The 23,450-nt window shown below is 41.0% G+C and overlaps 1 protein-coding gene across 1 annotated transcript in view; it reads left to right on the forward strand.

Moving 5' to 3' along the window:
• The first annotated feature begins 12,758 nt into the window (after window positions 1-12,758).
• Window positions 12,759-23,450, forward strand: part of sez6l (seizure related 6 homolog (mouse)-like) — a 105,520-nt gene continuing 94,828 nt past the window's right edge. The window contains exon 1 of the mRNA XM_085358677.1: window positions 12,759-12,855. Coding sequence (XP_085214803.1) covers window positions 12,759-12,855 — 97 coding nt within the window. The remainder of the gene's footprint in view (window positions 12,856-23,450) is intronic.

A 23,450-nucleotide genomic window follows, 5' to 3' on the forward strand; every position in this document is an offset into this window, starting at 1 on the left:
TCTAGCCTCCTTCTCCATGGAGGGTACTGCCCCTTGTGGCTGTTCAACTTGTAGCCAAGCATCTCACTGATCACTGCTGTGGTGTTTCCGCCCCCATCTATATATATATATATATAGATAGATAGATAGATAGATAGATAGATAGATAGATAGATAGATAGATAGATATAGATATATAGATATATCTATATATATATGGTAAGGGAATGTTTTGGGTGTTGTGGAGCAAATATGAGGGCTCATTATGTTTGCTGCAAAGCCTTGGAGTGGAAGCGCAGTGCTCAGTGTGTAACTTGTCCTGCTCAGTGACCTAAAAGATTGATTTTGTGGACAGCACATACTGTAGTCTGAGTGATGTATGAAGTATGAGCTCCACAAATAATGGGAGCATGAGGTTGTTTATCTTTTCCTTTTGTTGTTGGGTCTTGTTGTGTTTTTGTGCTTCTCAGCAGTTATTCTGCTTGTGCTTGTCAGATATGCACTGCTTCTTCAGGACCAAAGTCACCCAAGAAATTAGGGTTATACAGCAAAGATATTGGAATCAGTTATGTGTTGGTAGAGCTTGTACCTCTCTGTTGATACCCATATGGGCTCACAAGTGCTCAGAAATAATTTCAACTTTAAAATTCACTAGTAATTTTGGCGAACAGCTCCAGTGTAGGGTTCATTAAACATTATTCAAACAGGAGCTTTCAGGAGTAAGTCGGAGTTAAAGAGCTTAACAAAAAGCAAACAAACAAAAATCATTTATGTGAACATGATTAGGTACAAGAACTGGACTGACAATGAGTGAACAAGCAGCCAAATAAAAAAAATTAAAAGACCTTCAGAAAGCTTTTCAGAAAGAACTATTGTTGAATTACTTTAAAAGTCTGGCTTGGAAACAAAATATGAAGAAATAATAGGTGGCTCAAGACCTTTGCGCTGTACTAACTGAAATGTTAGAAAGCATTTCTTTACTGTCCTTTTGTTTTTTTCTTACATAGTTAGCAATTTCTAGCTACCAAGCCACCAATACATACTGACTAATTGGATTAAGGAGTTGCAACAGGACACCGACTCTTAATGGCAACCATTTAAAGACAGTAACTAGAGGCATCTTGAAAGATCCAGTTACATCACATCAGAAACCTCTATGTATAAGAAGCAGATGCTTGTGATGGATGAAGGTGATGCTATCTGGAGATTTCTGCTAGAAATTGCATCTGTGTTGCAGTTATTTCATGTCTTGAATCAAACTGGCAGACACATAAGAGGACTCATGCACATAAAAGGTATTTTGCTACAGGATAATTGAAACCTGTAAAAACTAAATCTAACAATATTTTTCCTTCTTCAAAATGGGCGTCTAACATGTAGCTTAAATAATGAATCCAAGGCCCCTTACAAAACAGAAGTCTTTGCATTCTTTGTTCTTCCTGGTAACGTGATGAATAAGAATGTAAATTAAACATTAAACAAAAAGTTTAATAATCTTTGACAGTGATCTTCATGATTGTTCTTTGGTTGATGGCAAATATGCTGAATTGTGTCACATTCCTCTTTGTAGTATTTTCAGAATTTCAGACAAGTTTGCTTCCAAACAAAAAACATATTGGTCTTTTCTTCGTCATTGATGGTTATTTCCCATTGTTGATCATTGCCTGCAAATCCTGTCTCCTCCTACTTTGGAAGCACAGAGCAGATTGTCACTGCAGAGGCTTACCCCCCAGCACACCAACCCTTCAACCCAATCCCTTCAAATTTATCTGTGAAGAAAACACATAACAGCAGCATGAGAAGCAGAAGGGATCTCAGGAACGAAGAGAGATAAAAGAGATGAGATTGGGGCTAAAATGGAAAAGGAAGCAGGGATTATAGACAGAGAGAGATGGGATGAGAACGGATGACACAGCAAGCAGGCTGTCGGGGGGGGGACTAGCTTTCACAGAAATAATGTTATCTCTTCTTCTTTAGAGTTTGTTGTCTAATCATTTATTGTTTGCTTATCAGAGATGGAGCAGACAGTGCTCTACCATGCTTGCACACAGCCCTACCTGCTTCAGCACACAAAAGCAAAAGATCCAGGAGTTTAATATTGTGGACACTTGTCCTATTGAGAGACTTGGGATAATAAACATGACAGAACATTATCCAAGGGTTAACACTACATACTGACATTATGGTGATGGTTTTCTGAGCACATTCTGTGGAGAGGAACTTCAAGCAACATTACAGTAAAAGTTGGATTTACTGTAACAATAAAAACATCAAGACGTTAAGTCAGATACAACAGGAATGGAGGTACTGGTGGATGAGGATTGAAAACAGGTTTGCAAATGCACAGGAACTTTGGGCTGGCTACAGCAGCTTAAATAGCATAGCCTACACAAGAAAGACAATTACATGTGTAGGAGGGTAAAAGGAATTAACCTGATGTGCCAGACCGTAACTGAGCCTGACTCTGTGGCCTGCTAGTACACCCTGTTGTAAAAGATTTGGACCTACCACATCTGATCCACTGCATGCAGAGAAAAGGGACCCTGAGCAAACTGCTATCCAACATGGACAATGACCAACACCCACTGCAACCCAGTTCAGTGGAAGACTCTTGTCACTGACATGCTCTTTGGACAGGCTAAGGAAGTCATTTGTTCTGCAACACTTAGACGCAGGGTAAGGAGAACTGATGTGTATAACTATGAACCTTCACAACTTTGCCCATACACACTCCAAGGACTGTTTTTTGATGGTCTTAAAGGTGTGGTGGTTAGATTGTCACTGAACTACATTTACTTACTTCACTGCTCCACAGCTATTTATTGTATTGTGGTTAGGGGGCTAAACTAATACTTGCACAGCTATTGCAACATATATTCCTATATCTTTTTTGTAGCTTGGTGTAGCCATTTAGATAGATAGATAGATAGATAGATAGATAGATAGATAGATAGATAGATAGATAGATAGATAGATAGATAGATAGATAGATAGATAGATTGATTGATTGATTGATTGATTTCTGTTTTTTCTGTTTTCCTCAATCAGTGGTGACTAGTGACTGAAGAAGTCACTTGGATGAGTGACGAAATGTTTGTCCCACTGAAAACGCTACGTCCCGATGAACATAATCAACTTTTGGAGATTTACTTACCTGGATGATTGAGCATGCATCAAGATGTTTTAACCCACTTTGGAAAGAACTGCCTAAAGCACGTACATCAGTATGAGCAAACAGCACGTAAGATGGCGGATTACAGGAACCACCTGAGATTCGGCCTCAGATGCCGACAAAACAGGATTACTCCTAAAAGTCTGCAAATGAGCTCTTCAGTTAAAGGCTTCCAGGCAACAAAAATCCTCCAGAAGGCACAGCACCAGCTGCTTAATGATTGGGTGAGGCAAACAAATTTTACCATCAACATGCTAAAATCTCAAGAGGAGCGGATCCAACAGAGACTTACGATGCTTCTAGATGAGAATTCTCTTAAAAAGGTGTTTGACTTCACTGAGAAGGCACATCTAGCACGGCACAAGAAGTCTTAGACAAGACAACAAAAGACGTTTGACTTACTTGTTGTACGTTGGAAACCACAGCAAAATACGGAGAGTGTCCTAAGTGGCCAGAAGAGAGAAGGATGCGACACCGAGGATGTGGACAAGTGGTTGAAGAATTTGTCTGACAGACAGCTCAGCCAAACAGAGAAAAACATCCTTGCTAAAGGGTTGGATATTGCTGTCACACCGAGACAAACCCCACTAGTGGAACTGATCACAGCCACAGAAACAGCAATTTGAAATACAACAATATTGCAGAAGTGGAAGCAGAGCAACTACAGACAAAAGTTTCGGCCTGTCTCAGCAATGCAAAGCCCCTAGCCCCCACTTGCTCTATGTATGAATATATGAGTATGAGTGTATGTTAGTTAAAATCACTGACAAGGCATACAGTGCTTGTGTGAATGTGTATGGGTGAATGCAGTATAGAGCGCTTTGAGTACTCCAGGAGATTAGAAAAGCTATAGATATAAGATAGATATAGATATAAGAATCAGTCCATTTACCATCTACAGGAAGAGGATAGATAGATTGTCTGAAGCAGTTAGAACAAGACAAGGCTATTGACCAGAACCGTAGGCTATACCCAGGTGATTCTACACCAAGTCTGTATGGTTTACTGAAGATACATAAACAGGGTGCATCTTTAAGACCGATTGTCTGTATGATCAACTCAGTCACCTATAACATCTCAAAGTTCTGGCTTCGATCCTCAACCCGCTGGTAGGCAGCTCTGAACACCACATCCAGAACATGTTGGATTTTGTTGAGAAGGTGAGAGATGTCATTTTCAGTTCATGTTCACTGTTTATCCTCTGTACGTTCCACTTCCTGTTTTGTGTTACGTTACTCTGTGTGCATTATGTTCTCGTTCTTATTCCATGCATCGTTAGTTCAATTGTGTTCAGCTGCTCACTCACCTGTCACCTATCAGTCATTGTTCAGCCAGTGTATTTAAGTCCTCAGTTCTCTCCTGGTCAGCGTCGCGTCATTAATGTTGTCACTGCTGTCTATGCCCCATGTTTGCCTCCCAAGTTCAGATCAGTCAGCTGTTCATTCAGTTATTCAGTCAGTCAGCCAGCCATCTCCTGTTTTCGTCATTCGTCCCTCACCCTGCATCTTCACCGTGAGTCCTGCGTTTGAGTCCTTTTCTCCACATCCACTCAGCAACCCCTGACACCCATACGTGTCAGGAGTATTGGAACAGTTGAGACGCATTTTTTTCACCGTGTCTCTGTGGCTTTCAAACCTCAAAACACGCTGCACCAAAAATTGGTCCACCCCAAGAATCGGGTCCCCCAACACAAACAGAGTAACATAGTGTACGCTGTTAAGTGCCAGGAGGATTGCCAGGATTTATACATCGGGGAAACCAAACAACCTCTGGCTAAGCAGATGGCACAACACAGAAGAGCTACCTTGCCAGGCCAGGACTCCGCAGTCTATTTACACCTACAGGCCTGTGGACACTTGTTCAATGATGAGGATGTACACATCCTGGACAGGGAGGAACGGTGGTTTGAGCGCGGAGTCAAGGAGGCCATTTACGTGAAAAGAGAAAGACCATCTCTGAATCGAGGAGGGGGCCTAAGGGTCCATCTTTCACCATCTTACAATGCTGTGATTGCAGACATTCCCCAACTCTCTGTGAATGGTACTCATGGCCATTGATCTGTGGGCCTTGATCAGTGGTTGTTGATCAATGGTCATGAGAATTTGCATAATTATGATTAAGGAACTGACCTCACAGCCCTTTCTTCCTTCAGTGGGCTGGTTTCAGTCATTATGCAAATGTACTGTTTATAAGATCGGGGAAACCTGCAGTCAGCTAAGACTGAAAAAGTCACTTGGATGAGTGATGAAACGTTTCTCCCACTGAAAACGCTACGTCCAGATGAACAGAATCAACTTTTGGATATGACTAGCTCTCATTTTTGCAATGCCATTTTGCAACGCTTACAGCTTATCGACTTCAAGGCATGCAATTGTAAGTTAAAGGCTAAAGATCCAGCTATAGCACGCTAACCGAAGCCTGTAGAGTCTCAGATGTAGCTGTTGGTTTTTTTCTGTGTTGTACAACATGACTTAGGGGTTACTTTGCTGGAATATTCATCCCCTGGAAGATTGTGGCATTATGCTAACACACACCTGATTGTTTCGGTCCTCCAAACTGCAAAAACTTCAGCTTTTATAGAGGTTTTCATGTTTGCTGATGGCCAGTTAACCAAGTGCATTTGATTAACAGCAGGTATATAACAGCACGTATGTAACAATCATTCCAATTTCAAGCAGTACATCGTTTTACCAGACATTGTGGACACTGTTTTCATCTTAAACCTGCCCCTGAAGACCTGATGCAGAATTGTTGTGACAACTCAGAACTGTGACACATAATAATCAGGTGGGGAGTTTCATGAAGCTTGCTTTTATTGAAAAGCAAGTATGTGCAAGTACTCTCACAAGTATTGCTCAAGTAATCATCTCACTGGAGCTGGGTTGTACAAATAGTTCACTATCAATAACACATGAACTATCATGGAGATATCTTCTCAGCAACACAGTTGTGAGATGCGTAATGAAATAATTACCATGTAAGACCCGCAAGGTGTAAGTACCCCATAATTACAAGTCAGGTTTTTACAGGAAACAATGAAATAATTAGACTGTAAGACTTGCGACTAAGGTGTAAGTACCCTGTAATTCAGTGTAATTTTGGACATGTTGCAGAAACATAATATTAACATCAATCGAAACAGTTTAGGGTGGCCTTAGGTCTGATCTCATGTTTCTTCTTCTGCAACTTTCTGGGCATCTCCTTGGAGATGACTCAGTCCGAGAGGTTTTATACCAGTTTATAATGTTTATTATTTTGTTACCATGTGGGCTGCACGTCATCTACCTCTGTGGCATTTTATGAATTAGACATGTGCAATTACCCTCCTTTGGCACATAGACAGGTGGTATGGTCATGTTCGACACCGAAACGCGATGGTTATAATACCTCTCTTTTGCACACACGGTGGAATAGACCCTTCTTCTCTTGTCTTCAGCACGCTACCACTTATTTTAAATTTACCGGAGGTTGTGTGGTTTCTTTAGACAAACAGAACAAAGATCAACGATTAACAAAAGACATACATTTATCCCACTTTGCTGCTTTATAAAAAGTATGATATCCTAAACAACATTAAAACACATGTGGTACCACAGAATTGTCACTATGTTGTTTTGTACAGTCTTCTTTGATTAAGACAGTTTCATTACAATGAGTACTTATTATTCTTACGTCCTCAAAATTTCCCGCATGATTTCAAATACAAGGTACAGTTCATCAGATCCTGTTCCTTTTAAACACTCACAGGGCTCTTAACCCAGCATTTCAACCATTTTCTCTAAAAAATACTTTGAATTTTCAAATATTTCCCAATATTATTTAGAGATGACCCTTTTGCAGGCAACACTCCTGTTGCCGTGACAACCACCTCTTGTCCTTCAGTCAAATAAAAGTTACTTTTTTTGAGCTGAGTACTAAATCAGATAAAAAGTCTGAGAGATTAGATAGAAAGTCTAAGTAAGGCCCAAGTAGACAACAGATAACAACAAATAAAACTAGGTTTTGAATTTCCAAGTTCTCCTGCTAGGGAAAACAAGCTAAGCATCAAGCTTTCAAATGAATTAAAACTCTGTCTGGGTCTTTGGTTGGAGCTGGAATGGGATATTGCTGTCGCTCCCCCTTCTCGGCCTGTGCTTCGAGAATTCTGAGAATTAGTGTGACTGGGGCTTTTGATTAATTTAAACTAACATATTTATCCTGATGTAACTAGGTTTCTGTAAAGCAAAGTAAATCAGTTTATTGATCAATTATGAATCAATTATTATTCAATAGGTGGGAATGTGAGTGCAAGGAAGCACGGTATCTTGCACTTTCCCTAGCACTTGAATGCAGGCTACATTTGTGGATCTGTGCAAAGCTGACAGCATGAGGACGTTTCAAGAGCCCAAGTACTGTAGACTGCTGCAAAAGTGCAGGTTTGTTTCTTCCTGTTCACAGGAAGGAGGCACCACAGAAAACATCAATTAACTTTTGACTTTGTGGTAACTGCATCTTGAAGTGTCAGAAGCTCAAAGTAACAAGCAAAAAATCATTAGGTGCTTCTGTTAAATCTTCCATGATACTAGAAACCAACCCTGAAACTCAGATGGACACACCTGTCTGTTTGAAGGGATCATTTTAAAAGTTTTTATCACCAAATTATTACTCACATTTTCTCATGCATGACAATGTGAAAGAGGGACTGAGAGAAGATTTTGGCCTCAGTCTGTAATTATCTATAGTAAGTTATTGTGTTTCCCCCCCCCCCCCCCCCCCCCCAGCAGACTGTCTGTCCAGCTGTGTAGCAGGCAAGGGAGGCCCAGCTCCAGGACTTTGAAACAAGAGCAAAAAAAAGAGGCAGCTTTGTTGCTGTAACTTAGAAAACTAAAAGAAAAGCTATGAACTAGGGAACTGCAAATCTTGGAAACTAGAAAACTAAAGGAAAGACTAGGAACACACGAAAGACAGGACTCACAAGAAATGCAGGAACACGGCGTGAGTGAACAACACATCCTTAAACAAAGGGACATGCAGACAATATATACACACCAGGTATTTAGGAAGCTGGGAAACACCAGGGAATGCAGCTGAATGAAATAAGACTAACAAGACAGGGAGAAGCAAAACTAGACAATACACCGATGTTGACCAAGCCTATGAGCTAAACTTGAGGGCTGAAGCTGAAAATTGAGGATGGAACTGCTCAGGAGGCAGGCAACAGGTGGAGCCCGAGGGTCCTGCTCTGCCTGCTCCTGAGTGATACTCTTCCATAATAGTGGGTCACCTAGAAGACTGCCTGAGGAGTCCGGTCTCCTTTATTGACGCATGTTGCCTGCCTTTTAAGCTGGGATATTTGCCTGAGCATTATTTAAACCAAATTAGTGATTCCTGCTCCAATGTGGAAATCTGCTTCCTGTTATGCCATGAAAGATTAGTAACTCATCTTCTCCTTGGTTCAGATGTTCTGGCTTTTCCATGCAAGACAGTCACTTGTGGTCTAAAGCTCTGGAGACATTGTTGGACTTACCTTTCCTTGGATTTTACAGAGACTTTGTATCAAGCTCTGCTTGAAGACTCTTTAAAATAGTACTACTTTTACCTGCATTGTAAATGAAACCACAGAATTAGCCCTCCAAGGCTTGCATTTGAGTCCGGCCAGACTGATTGGTCCTGACAATTGATACATTTTGTTTTTCCATAAAGATGCAAGTAGAGATGGTGAAGATGGACAAGTTTAAATACTTTGGGATAACCACCCACAGACAATGCACAAGAAAGGTGAAGAAGAGAATGCAGGCCAGGTGCAGTGGATGGAGAAGAGTGTATTTGTGACAGAAGGGTAGCAGCAAGGGCGAAAAAGGTTTACAAGATGGTAGTGAGATCTGCTATGATGCAAGTGTGACCAAGTGGTCGGTGGGGTTAGATAAAAACAACAATGTCAACTAGTGGAAATATACATTTAAGAAAAATAGATAAAAACAAATAAAAGGCCACACAGATTCAAGGATGCACACCGAGGCAGGTTGGCTCCAATATTAATACAGTTTTATTTATGCTGATAAAAATAAAACATTAAGAAAATACTGAATGTAGCGTCGTAGTTGACAGTGTCCTAAAAGTACAATAAAACAACCATGGAACCGGGACTTGACAGCAGCCGTGGACCCAAACGAAAACCGCACGAAAAGAAAATCACTACAGCCGGCACCCAGTGCTGTACAAAGTGTGAAACCACCACCTAAGGTCCCAGGGCCACTGGCACGTCCTAAAACTAAAACTTCAATCTTTAATAGCCTAATATAAACGCGCGCGCGCACACACACACCCCAACTGGTAGGCTTACACCCCACGAGTCAAGCCACAGCGTGTGCTGGTTGTAATTGTCCAAGCCTCGATCACAGGCCGGTCTGGCTCCCCACAGACTGGAATCGGCAACTGAGGTGGATTAAAGTTCTCAGCACGACACTCGGGCAGAGGATCGCTCTAGCCCGATCACAGAGGGGTGGGTGCAAGCAGCAGGTCAGAATAAAATTTAATAAAATCAGGCGAACCAAAAAAAGAAAAGAAAAAGTAAGCCCACTTAATAAAAACAGTTCCACGAAAATAAAAGACGACACCAGACAAGACAGCAGCTCCACCGAGGAGGAGCCCTCACAACAGCGGCTTCCAATTAAGGTCGGGCGGTTCGCCACGGAGAGGTCAAGGCAGCAATCAAACCCTAAAACAAAGGATAAATGTAACTTTAGCCTCCTGTAATTGTGAATGCTTATAGTTTGAGCAGCTTAACCCAGGACCGGAGGCGCTATCCTGCACTACCAGAGAACTCGGGCACCTCTCTCCGCAACGCTGGAGTGAAACAGAAACGGTGTTCTGGGAATCCATCCTACCTGACAAACCATACTACCCGTTGTTTCTGCGCATGCGCACAACACGAGATCAAGTGGCGAACCGTACTGCCTTTGTGAATATTAGCCAGAAAAATACTCTAACGGGTAAAATGAAGTGGCAAACCGTCCTGGCTTTATAATTATGAGCTACAAACATATTCTGATGGGCAAAGTTAAGTGGCAAATGGATACGCAGGTGGATTCACAATTAACCTAGTTGCGTAGCCCAGAGCGAGCGCAGGAGAGAGCGAGGGCGGTAGAGCGAGCGAGGGAGAGAGAAAAGGAGAAAGGCGAGTAGCCCATCCGGCTACATAAGGTTTAGAAACAGTGGCACTGATGAAAAGACAGGAGGCTGAGCTGGAGTGAAAGATATGGAAGCCCGTTTCCGCCACTAAAAAAAAAAAAAGCTAGTATCCATAACTCGAAATTTCGAGTTATTTTCTCGAAATTTCGAGTTAGCTCTGCCAATCAAAAATATACGTGAATGAGGTCACTTTCTTGTTACCCGGAAGCATATGGCGCAGGACCGCGCACTCAAAAACGGATCCCAACAAATTAAAGTATGTTTGCTGATAGTAACACCATGTGATTCAGCTAATAACACAGGGATTTCATCATTTGTGAAGCCAGGCTGAAAACACTCAGCAATCTGTGCATTCACGACTGGATGTAATACCGGTAGCTTAGCTGTAGCATTTGTAGCTGAGGGCTTCAGCTTCCGGGTAACATGGAAATGACGTCATTCACGTAGATTACTGATTGGCAGCGCTAACTCGAAATTTCAAGTTGCTTTTCTCAAAATTTTGAGTTAATATGTCGAAATTTCGAGATAATAACTCGAAATTTTGAGTTATGGATCCTTTTTTTTTTTTTTTAGTGGCGGAAACGGGCTTCCATAGAAAGAGGCAGATGATTGGCTTGGAAAACATTGAGCGGTCTCCATAGCCAACATATGGAAAAATGAAGCTAAAAGGAGAAGTTTCCATGTATTTTCCATATTTTCCTCCTGTGTTTTCTCTGACTGCGTCTTACTATCTGTGCGAATCTGTTCAGTTCGTTCCTCTGTTAATTTGAAACTTTGGTCCTCATTGGCTGTCTTATTTTTTCTTTACTTTGTTCTTCTTCCTGTTAAGTGTTGATTGTCTTTAGTCTGCCTGTTCTCAGTGTTTTGGGGACTTGTTGTGTAAAGACTCTAAAAAGACTCTTTGAATTTAACCTATTCACTGGGAGCTTTTCTTCAACAAGCTGACTGCTGTCTGTCTGATTATCTGTTTAATTTCCCCATTCATACATTTGATAACAAAACACATACCAGAATGCTGTATACCTTGATATTGTAGAGTTATTATCAGTTTATAACAAAATGTACAGCTGAGCCTTTATAACAGTCCCCCTGTGGAAAGTAAGGGAGCTGCAAATTGTTAACTAGTTCATCTTCACTGAAATATTTATGGTACATTACAGTAGCAAAAACAGTTGAAATTAAATTAATCTGTACGTCACTTTAGACATAAAACACACTTATCAGTAAACAATCATTTATCAGTTGCACAGATCGACAAAAATGTATTTCATGTCGTGTTGAAGATGATCTAAATATCTAAAGGATGATGAGTGTTAAAAGGGAGGCAACATTTTGAAATGTGTAATACATGTTTAAAATGTAAATATTTAACCTTTACATCTTTTTCATTGCAAATCACCAAACTCAGTCTTTCTGGGTCTGACTAATATCACACGTTCCTAATTAAACCCTCTAATCACCATTAGTTTGATCCATATTATTTATCTTCAGCTGTCCGAGTTTCCTGTCTTTCAGGTCACAGCTAATTATCAGATGTTATATCATTCATTTTTTCCATTACCAGGCATTACTCTTATTACTCCAGGTCGATTGAACTAACTTTCCAATCTCAACTCAGAGTTTGTTAAATCTGTTTTCTGTACCAGGTCCACTTTCCTGTTCTAGGTCTCACACGTTACTTTTTTCCCTGATGGCTCTTGGTATTGTGGATTTCTATGCTTTCTTGCTTTTACGACTTGAAACTTTCTGTATTTTATTTCAGAGCCAATGTGCTCAGAATATATTATAATATTTGATGCATATAATACCCTGAAGGACCCAACCTGGGAGTATATAAAATCAATATTATTTTCCAGCCTTCCTTCTGTCCTAGAGCTCCCTCTAAAGCGTTGGATTGCAGTGGCTACAACAATAGTGCCAACCTGAGGTGAAATGAATCCTCAGTGGGCCTTCCACCTCCATGACTCCTCCATTCACCCCACCAATTTTCCAATTCATCCAGAAAATTTGCGCTACCTGGAACAACGTTATTTTGCCTCTCTCTCTCTCTCTCTCTCTCCCTCCGTTATGTAAGTGTGCCCTTATCTTGCTGCAGCCTACTGTCAGCTTGACACAAATACAGACCGTCACTCTCTGAGCAAAAGTTTCATTATCATTAAGGTCGGGCTGCGTGTGTGGAGGAGGTGGGCGGGTGAGAGGGAGAGAGAGAGGACTGAGGAGTCCGTGGAGAAGCGGCCGGGAGGGTGGAGAGGCAGATCTCAGGCAGAAAGCAGGAGGCGCTGCTTGCAGCCAGTCAGAAAGATGCTGCTCTGACATGCGGACCCCCAACGATCTTGACCGCGACACTACGCTTCTACGTGCCCGCCTGACCACAGATAAACCAGCTGACACTCTTTTCTTCTCTTGAGTCTCTCTTCTCTGCACTGGGTTTGTTGCCATGCCGCCGGCCGCCTGCTCGGTCGATTACCGACTCCGCTGCATGTTGCCCGCGGTGCTGTGGATCGGGCTGCTGTGGAGCAGCGTCTCAACAGCAGGTATGCGTTTGATTTCTCGTGCGAAACCAGAGTGATGTCTGATTCTGCGCGTTTCTGCGCTCTCTGTCCTTCTGCGTCTTGGTTCGCATCCAAGTGGAATGACAGAGGCGCCAGTTGAGTTTTTATGCACCGCAAAAACACCTCGTCTCCGGGCATCCCTCTGCTCCTCTCAGACACCTCCTCTCGCGCGACTCGCAGTAGGGCAGGGAGAGGAGCGAGTCTGAAGCAGCGTCTCGCTGTTTACTGCGCCAGCAGCTCCAACCACTTTGGCACAGCAGTACGGGCTGCACATGCAGCCTCAAATCCTCCGTGTGGACACGAGTCCATTCGTGTGCGTGGGAGCCACGATCAGGCACGAGTGGATGCAGAGACAAAGAAAAATAGAGAAATCACCAGTCAGCCAGCTCCGCAGTTAATTGGGAGAGGGGATTCCTCGAGTCTGAGCATCAGCATGCAAATTAGAAAGCAGGCTGACACTAAGTGAGGAACAAAGTTGATGTCTCAAACACTATCTATCTATCTATCTATCTATCTATCTATCTATCTATCTATCTATCTATCTATCTATCTATCTATCTATCTATCGAAAAGTTAGCGTTCTAATCCCTGATATTTTTTGGGACCCTTCTTTCACTTAGAAATAAGTCTTCTGTGTAGGCCACTTCTTATTTTTCACCATAGTGGTGACCTTATGAAGAAAAAAAAATACTCAAAGAAAAGAAAATGGTGGTGAATGGATGGTTTGCCTTGGTTGAAACTAGCTGGCAGCTCATAGCTTTCCCATTTTGACCTTTTAACTACCATCATTTCAGACCATTGAAATGGTGGCACCATCGGTGAAAGCCCCATGTTTAGCTAAACCTCTTATCCTGGTCTAAAGATGTTGTTGTTCCTAAAACCAACAGCATGGAAAATGCTCATGCCATGTTTCCTGCTTCTAATTTAGGTGACATTCAGTGAAATCTTTATGGACGAAGGTAACAATAGGTGGGTTGCAAGGAAAAATAAAATTCTTAAATGAATAGGAATTACCTGAATCATTCCACTCCTTCAGTGAAATGATCCAGAACATTTGTCCCTTTGGGAAAGGGTCACTGTAAATCAAATTGTTGTGAATGATCATCTTCAGATGAGACTGTTTTCTACAGTGATGACAATAACCTGATCTGTAGAGAAGGAGAGCTTACTGAACATTTAGAGGACAAAAAAGTGAGAAACCTGTGCTATTTGCTTTACAGTCATTTCATCTTTACTTGCTGAACACCTAAAGGAGATTTTGTGTTAAACAGCATTTGTTGCAGCCTCATCAATTGCAAAGGGCACTGAAGCTGTTGTGACAGCATGTGGTTGTCTAACGTGTTTGAACATGTTTATGTTGCATTTTCCTTTCATTTTTCTGTGTATGTGGTCATTCGGGTTAAAACGGTAGCTTTTAAATGTATTCAGATTCAGCATTTATCTCTCTTTATTGTGCCCTCTGTTGCAAGTGGTGGAGTCTGTTATTCCTGCACTGGGTTCAAATAAAATCAGAATGATAATCCTTTAACTGTCATTAAACATCAGACGTTCAACGAAATATAGAAGCAGCTACCTGGTAGCAGCATTTAGAATAAAAAAATAATAAAAACAAAGAAATAGCTAACAAAAACAAATCTAAAAATACCAGCTATAAAACTGTGCAAATGTACAAGGTATATACAAATGTGCAAGGTTGGTCTCAAGTATTGCACTTGTCTTGTGTGGTAGTGATGTGTATGTTTATGTGTGAGTGTGTGTTACTGTATGTGTGCATATGTGTGTGTGTGTTGTATGTGTGAGAGGTACTGATGTGTGACTTTAAGTGGGGCGTGTGTTCATGGTCCTGGTTTGGATTAACCTGTAGAATCTCCTAAAGGCCTACAGGTCGAACAGGTGGGATGCAAGATGTAGGATGGGTGGAGTCTCTCAGCTCTGTTCAGGCAGTGGGATGTGTAGATGTCTGCAACAGAGGGGAGGGCGTAGCCGATGATCTTCTGTGCAGTATTGACTACTCTCTGGAGCGTCTTCCGCTCAGCCTGGGTGCAATGTGTGAACCACACTGTGATACACTATAGCGAGTGGTAGAAGGTCAGCAGCTTCTCACAGATGTTGTTCCTTCTGAGCACTCTCGGGTAGTGCGCTTTGGGGTCTTTAGGGACTAGTAAAGCGCTATATAAATACAGGCCATTTACCATTTACCATAGTGCAGATGCTGCTGTGACTTCCTGATGATGGTGGAGGTGTTTGCATTCCAGGAGAGGTCAGCTTATGTAGCGTGGAGGCAGGTCTACTCTGTGCCTCCTACAGTCCAGGATCATCTCCTTTGGCCTTGTGTTGTTTACAGCCAGATTGTTTACTGAACACCACACAGACATATTCAGCACCTCATATCCTGTACTGTGATGGGGTTTCAGAGCCCATCACAGTCTCTGCTATGCAGATGACACACAACTTTATCTATCATGAAGCCAAATAACACACAGCAATTGGTTTAACTGCATCCAGGTCTTTATAAAGACATGAAGAACTGAATGACATCTAATTTTCTGCTTCTAAATTCAGATCAAACTGACGTTATTGTACTTGGCCCTGAAAATTTTAGAAATATACTCTGCCATCCTGATTGTTACTCTAGATTCCTACTCTGGATGGCATTACCTTGGCCTCCAGTAATACTGTGAGGAACCTTGGAGTAATTCTGATCAGGATATGTCCTTCAATGCTCATATTAAACAAATATGACTGCTTTCTTCCATTTGTGCAACATCTCTAAAGTTAGAAATATCCTGTCTCAGAGTGACGCTGAAAAACTAGTTCATACCTTTATTACTTCCAGGCTGGACTATTGTAATTCATTATTATCAGGATGTCTTAAAAACTCCCTGAAAAGCCTTCAGTTAAACCAAAATGCTGCAGCAAGAGTCCTGACAGGGACTAGAAAGAGAGAGCATATTTCTCTAATCTTGGCTTCCCTTCATCGGCTTCCTGTTAAATGCAGAATTGAATCAAAATCCTGCTCCTCACATGCAAGGTCTTGACTAATCAGGGCCCATCTTATCTTAATGACCTTGTAGTACCATATCACTCCATTAGAGCACTTTGCTCTCGAACTGCGGGCTTACTTGTTGTTCCAAGAGTATTTAAAAGTAGAATTGGAGGGAGAGCCTTCAGTTTTCAGGCCCCTCTTCTATGGAACCAGCTTCCAGTTTGGATTCGGGAGACAGACATCATCTCTACTTTTAAGATTAGGCTTAAAACTTTCCTTTTTGCTAAAGCATGTAGTTAGGGCTGGATCACGTGACCCTGACTGCCCCCTTAGTTATGCTCCAATAGGTGTAGGCTGCTGAGGGATTCCCATCCTATGATGCACTCAGTATTTTTTCTTCAGTCTCCTTTCTCACTCACTGTGTGTTAATAGACCTCTCTGCACTGAATCATACTTGTTATTAATCCCTTGCTCTCTTTCACAACATGTCTTTTATCCTGCTTCCTTCTCTCACCCCAACCAGTCGCAGCAGATGGCCGCCCCTCCCTGAGCCTGGTTCTGCCAAAGATTTCTTCCTGTTAAAAGGGAGTTTTTTCCTTCCCACTGTCGCCAAATGGCTTGCTCATAGGGGGTCATATGATTGTTGGGTTTTTCTCTGTATGTACTATTGTAGGGTCTACCTTACAATATAAAGTCCCTTGAGGCGACTGTTGTTGACATTTGGCGCTGTATACATAAAATCGAATTGAATTGAATCCCTGTATGCAGATTAGGGTTAGGGTAGTGTAGAACAGTGAGCTCAAAACACACACTTGTGGGGAGCCAGTTTTGAGTGTTCAAGTAAAGGAGAGGTGAGGAACGAGTTTGACAGTCTGTGGGCAGTTGGTGAGGAAGTTGAGGATCAAGGAGTAAGTGAGAGCCGGGACAGGTCAGACAGTTTCCTCACCAGGATGTTGGGGATGATTGTGTTAAAGGTTGAGCTGTAGCTATTTTGTCCTCACTTGACCTATTTGCTGTATAGGCAAACTGGTGGGGGTCTCCATAGGGAAGGTTATTCATGGTGGAATGGCTTTGAATGAAATGTTCCAGGTGCTTAGTGATGACAGGTGTGAGTGGAATTGAGTTCAAGTCGTTCAGGCTTAATAGCGGTGTTGATAGCTGACCAGACAGTAGAAGCTTCAGCTTTGCTAATTTGTGTCTCCCATATGGAGCGTTTGACTGTCGCTGCTTTTGGAGTATTTCAATGATCTGAAAATCATATCACTGGCTGTGTGGTAGAGACCACCCAAGAGCTTTGTGCTTCAGCTTAAATGAGCGAAACGTTGCTATTTTATTAGTCTTAGTCTTGAGTTAGCTTATACATGTGTTTGGAGGTAGCTTGCCAACCTTTATTATTTGAACCGTTCAGTGTTCCACCCTGTGCTCTAAATAGATCACTTCTTTAGAGTCTAGATTGGGTCAGCCCTAGGGGTGGGCGATATAAACGATATACGATAGAAACTATATAAAATTGGCCAACGATAGAGATTTTGACTATACCGCTCCATCGCGATAGCGCATGTTGATGATGTCATCAAGCTGCGCCTGTTTTGGTCGAAAGCATCGCATTGGCTACAACAATTATCATCTGCAAATTATGCTGAGAGTCATAGCAAAGAGATGAAGCACTTTTGAAATATGGGGAAAGCCAAAAACTGCGGTTCCTCCACTTCCGTAACATTGATTCATTAATGTTGAATTCTCTCACAGCTGCTCTATGTTGCAGTATATTAATAACTAACCTTGTATTGTGGACGAATGATCTCAGTTGTTCTCCTGACTGAAGTTTGGCCCGTGTATAGCATCCTGCTATGCGATTGCATTTGTCCCTGACCACCAGAAACCCTCACGTTAACTTTTATTGAGTGGGAAAAAAAGTTGTTGTTCATCCTCCAGCTTCACTGTGCTAATGTTATGCTAACATAGCTGTGTAGCTAGCAATCACGTAATACAACATTATATACCAGGTAGTCCAACTTCAGTGACCCTGCAAATGCCACTGCTGTTTAGTTTTCTGTCTTCATTATTTTGGAAGTGGTAGCAGAGCTGTACGTTTTAATTAGTTTCAAAAATCTCTCAGTCAGAACATGGTATGTGATGTTTAGGTGGAAACTAGCGAGCTAACTTCCTGTTAACTTCTAACTCCGTTAAATTTAATAACTTCTGTTTTCATGGATGCCTGGATGTTAAACTTAATTGTTACACCTGGTAAAGCAGCAACGCTGATGATTTTATTAAATATTAAAGAATTTAGACCGTCTTTAACTCTCAGTGTTCGTTTGACTTTGGGGATGGAGTTTTGGACCCAGATTACTCTGCGAAGCTCCTCACTACGGCAGCCGTAATGCTCTGACAATCCATCAAGCAGTGCAGCTTACCAAAGTTGTACTAAAACATTTTTTAACAGATTTCTGCACGCCAAAATCGGTTCGAGGTCAGTAAGGACAACCAAAATTCATACATAAGGCACACTCTCGATTTTTGAGAAAATTAAAGGATTTTAAGTGTGCCTTATAGTGTGGAAAATACGTTATACAGAAGAAAAGAATATATCGCAATATATATCGTTACCGCACATGCTTTAAATTATATCGTGATATGAATTTTAGGCCATATCGCCCAGCCCTAGTCAGCCCCTAAGCTAATGTCGAATTCTCACACAAATAGCAACACCCATCTTTTATATACCGTCTGTGGTGCAGTTCTTGAATTCACAAACATTAACATTAGAGTCTTTCTTCTTGCATGCAGAGGAGGATAGAAGCAATGTTGCTTTTAGCCCTAAACTCAGCAACCATCCATTGGAGTTGTAGAGACTGGATCCCTAATAAAAACCTGCAGGCAGATGGTTTTGACTTCTTCAGTGATTTCTCAGCACGCTTCAATCATCTTGCTAATCCTTGTCTGTCTTTTCTTCCCCTGTATTCTTGTACATTTGTTCAATTTGTGAGCGTGCCCCACCACCCCGACACACACACACACACACACACACACACACACACACACACACACACACACACACACGTATCATGCACTGCATCATTGGTTTTTCTCACTGTTGGTGTATGTGTTTAATGAGCTTCCCCAGCAGAGATGTAGTGTTACAGAGCTGGCTCGTGATTGTGCGGTTATGTGTTAGTGTACGTACTAGTGTTTTTTAATGCGGATTGTGCCTGCAAGTGAAGATAGACTGGATCATTGCGTGGTCTCATTTCTCAGGGTAAGAGTGATAATCTGCTAGAAAGAAAGCTTGACAACTGAGTAGAGATTCCAGAGCTCCAGCTGGGAAGCAAAACCAATTGCAGCTTGAATCCAGAGTGCAAAACAGAGATTTTTATTGACCCACACTGACAGTGTTTTTCTTGTAAAAATATCAATGAGGCATACCCGCTTCATTTAAAAAATATAGATCTTCTCTCCTCAAAAGAGCATCCATCTTGTAAGCCGCTTTTCTCCTCTACTCTCATCACAGCGCCTCTCCAACTTCCTTTCCCCAGTCTTCGTTCACTTGGCTTCTTTCTCTTCTTTTTTCTTTTCCCATTACTTGAGTGAAGAAGAAAAAAAATGGAACCAGGAGGCAGACAGAGGAAATTGTTTCTTCTGGTTGAATACACCCAGGCTTATTATGCAACAAGATCCTCAGGCACCAAACTTTAGAAAATATTGTGCCAAGTTAGCATCACAAAAAGAAACCAAATGAGAGGAAGTAAGGCTAAAGAGTAATGAACCAAGTTGAGAAATAAGAGCAGCAGAGAATATTAACTAGTAGAAAAGTAATATCTCGATTTCTGTATATGTCCACACCACATGTATACTTACAGACATTAAAATGGTTATTTTACACACTTACACACACCTGCGTAACCTAACATCACATTGATCCTATAAGCTGTACTTTAATTACAAATTTTTATACCACTAAACATGAGTGAAATTAGTTGGTGGGACAGAGGAGGGACAGGGACAGGGTGAGATAGAAGCAGGAGATCCACTGTGGTGACTCCTAAATGCGGCAGCTGAAAAAAGAAGAAAAGATCTCACATCTGTTTAGACCAAAAAACTGAAAACATTAATGTTATAAAACTGATTAGATTAGAATTAGGTTAGAATTCAGGATTTTGAGTAGTTTGGTTATGGTATGAGTGAAACAAAAATATTTTTCAATATTTTTTCATCTAAATACCTGAAAAAACCTGGACTAAAGAGTAAAATAATCAGCAGCTGGATTCAGAGTGGAGCAAATGCTATCAAACACTCTGAAGTGTAAAAACTGAAAAGGAGAACGTGCCAGTAAGGGGGATAATGACTTTGGAAACCTTTCATGTATAATATGAGGATTTTCAAGAGAAATGTTTTTTTTCTTTTTATCTTTAATCAAAAAATATAATAAAAGCTGTTTTTGAGACTCTGTTATCAAAGTGGCATGAAATTAAGATCATGTAACAATAATGTAACATAATATGTAACATAACAGTAATGTAATTCAGATTTGGTGACAGTGTTACGCCAGTAAAGCTTTTGTGATGATACCTGTGGAACATCAGTCACTGTTTATATTGTTGCAGTGTGAAACACTTTCATAGTTGCAGAGTTTGATGTTGGCTGTAAATATTGAGCTTTACTAATTTTAGCAGAGCTCATTTCAAGCGTTTTTGTGCTGTATTTGATTCAGAGAAGAATTACAGCATTAGTGGTGGGAAAAGCAGCTTTACAGAAAATGTTCACACTCTCAGTTTGTTTGTGTGTGTTTTTGTGTTTGTATACTTAAAAGATAGACTGTGTAGTTTATCTATAAATCTTGCAATCTTAACTTTATGTTGCAAAGAGAAACTACCAAGTCAATCATAATCAATAACAAGAAGTTATCAGGCTGTGGACTTGTCAAATTATAAGACATTGTAGAGCCTTTAGCACCACGTATTAATAGATTTAAATATATTATTTAAATATATTATTCAAAACTGTATTTTTGATTCAAAACTTGTGCACCCAATTCTTGTTTTTAAAGTCAATAAAACTGTATGCTGTACAATGTAATTTAATAATTAAAAGCCCCAAATTACCATGGCATTTTATGTATAGTTTACTTTGTGTAATATGCATTACTCAACTGTTAAAGCAGTCTTTTTCAAGGGTGCAATTTTGTCTGTCGCCAGTCTGTCGAAGGGCTAACACATGGAGACAGAAAACCATTCACGCTTACACTCACACCTATGGGCAATTTGGATTAATCAATTAACCTATCCCCACAAACTGCATGTCTTTGGACGGTGGGAGGAAGCCGGAGTACCCGGAGGGAACACACGCAAACACAGGGAGAAAATGCAAACTCCACACAGAAAGACACCAGCCTGATGGTGGAATTGAACCTTTTTAAGCCTTCTTGCTGTGCGGCAACAGTGCTAACCACCGTGCCGCAATTTTGCAATCAGTGTTTTCATAAAAGCCTTTTTTTCATGCATTTACTACTACTGGTAACAACACACACGAGGTTTAAGGCCTGGACAAGTTTAAAAGTTTTTGTCCTCCACAGTGGAAATTGCTGAAAATAAAAGTGGGTATCACTTTAGTCAGCTCCCAATTTTATAAATTCTGCACTCAGCTTTGTAGTCTCCAAAATAATTGAAATGCAGCCAGATGCTGCTCATTTCATATTTTCTCTTGTTTTTTTTACTTTTCCCTGACATCCTTGCATTTAAATCCATCTCCCGTCTCTGTGTGTACCTGGCGTGTACCACTACACTTGCTGTCTTTGAAACTTCTGTCCCCCTTCCTTTTTTCGCATAATGCTATGATCCTAGTCAGTCTTTGCATGTGTGTGCCCATCATAAAAAAGTCGCCATACACACAGCAGGTAAGAAAAAGGAGGTTCTTTTAAGACAGAGACAGGCAGGAAACAACTGCAGAACAGGCAGAGCACAGGTGGGCTTAAGGGGTTTGGCCTTTCATTTCTAGAAGAGCTCCTCAGAATATGAGTCTCTGATTCCCATGATTATACAGATCATTGTGCTGATGCTGTGTTTTCTTATGAACTACATAGCTGCAGAGGTCTGTGGTTGTCCACCCTTTTTGGGACAAAGCCAAAAAAGGTTAAGTTCTTTTAAAGTACAGTGGTCACTCGTTTAACGCGGGAGTTTCATTCTAAATAACCCACGATAGATGAAATCCGCGAAGTAGCCAGCTTTATTTTTTACAATTATTGTAGATGTTTTAAGTCTGTAAAAACCCCTCACTACATACTTTATACACATTTCTCAGACAGGCATGAACATTTTCACAATTCCCTCTCTTGTTTAAACACCCTCAAAGTTCAAACCTTTGTAGAAAAACAAGTCCAGTATTATAGAATGAAACCAAAGATCAAACCCTGTTTTCAGGTCCAGAACATGGTCACAGAGCAGCTGTGAGAGAATTCAACATTAATGAATCAATGGTACGGAAGTAGAGGAAGCAAGAAGAATGAGTTGAGTAAAGTTCGCTTAATGTGCCTAATAATTCAAAAAATACGGTAACTTCTACCTTCCTTTAGCATGTGCAGAAGTCCAACTTTTTGTGCAATGGTTAGCACCTTCCCCTGCCTCTGGGTGCTACCGCAGGAGCCTCTGACGATGCAAAACATTTCATCAACATTGTTGTGCTTGTTGGGGAGAAAACTTACAAACATACAGTAAAGCACTTTAGAGTCACACTGCCAGCGATCGAAGATTTATGTAAATTTTTCAAGCTGAACGTGTTCTGTTCTGTAAAAAAAGAAAAAAAACATGCAAAATTGCACAAAAAAGAAAATCAGCGAAACAGCGAGGCTGCGAAAGGTGAACCGCGTTATAGCAAGGGACCACTGTACAAATAAAATAGGTTAACACATTGATATTAGTATTAACTAACCAATCATTTTATAATAGTTTCATTTTATGGGAATTAACAGTACATATCCTGTGGCAACCCCTGTAGAGAAAATGTTGTATTTTAAGTATTATCTTTTCAGTTGGGAGTGTATCTATATCCCTGTTGGTGTTTGCTGCATCTGGAGTATAAATCCCTCACAAACTGTCTTTTCAGTGAGTCCATTTGCTCATTAGTCCCAAAGTCTCTAAAATATAGTCTGGGCTTCTGCGCAAACTTACAACATCTTATAACAACATCTTAGTGAATTATTAAGATTTGGGGGGACGTTATGTACCTCCTGTGCTGCCCTTCTGCTTCTAACCCAGGCAGTGTTCACATGTAAGGAAGATGCCCAAAGAAGTACCAGGTCTTAGCTGCAGTCATCTCTTCAGCTTGGCACATCTTCTAAGACCTTTATGACACAACTTTTATGAAGGGGTCTGAAAGTGTGTGTGTTTGCTGTTCAGTGTGATTTATTCTGTCTCAGCATCCATGATTATCCTCTCTAGGATGGCTTCAGGATTGCACAGATGCTGCTGACACATCCCTACAATAGAAGCAATTAAGCGAAGCTTAACTTTGTGTGCATCTGTTGTAATCCATGCTGTGTTTGCAGTTGAACTAAACTGTTTTGGGTTGGTTCTGCTTGAGGCTTCTTCTTTTTAGA

Source organism: Diplotaxodon limnothrissa, linkage group LG7, assembly GCF_057381915.1.
Source record: "Diplotaxodon limnothrissa isolate DT_005_m linkage group LG7, D_limnothrissa_male_GT1.1, whole genome shotgun sequence".
Classification (NCBI taxonomy): domain Eukaryota; kingdom Metazoa; phylum Chordata; class Actinopteri; order Cichliformes; family Cichlidae; genus Diplotaxodon; species Diplotaxodon limnothrissa.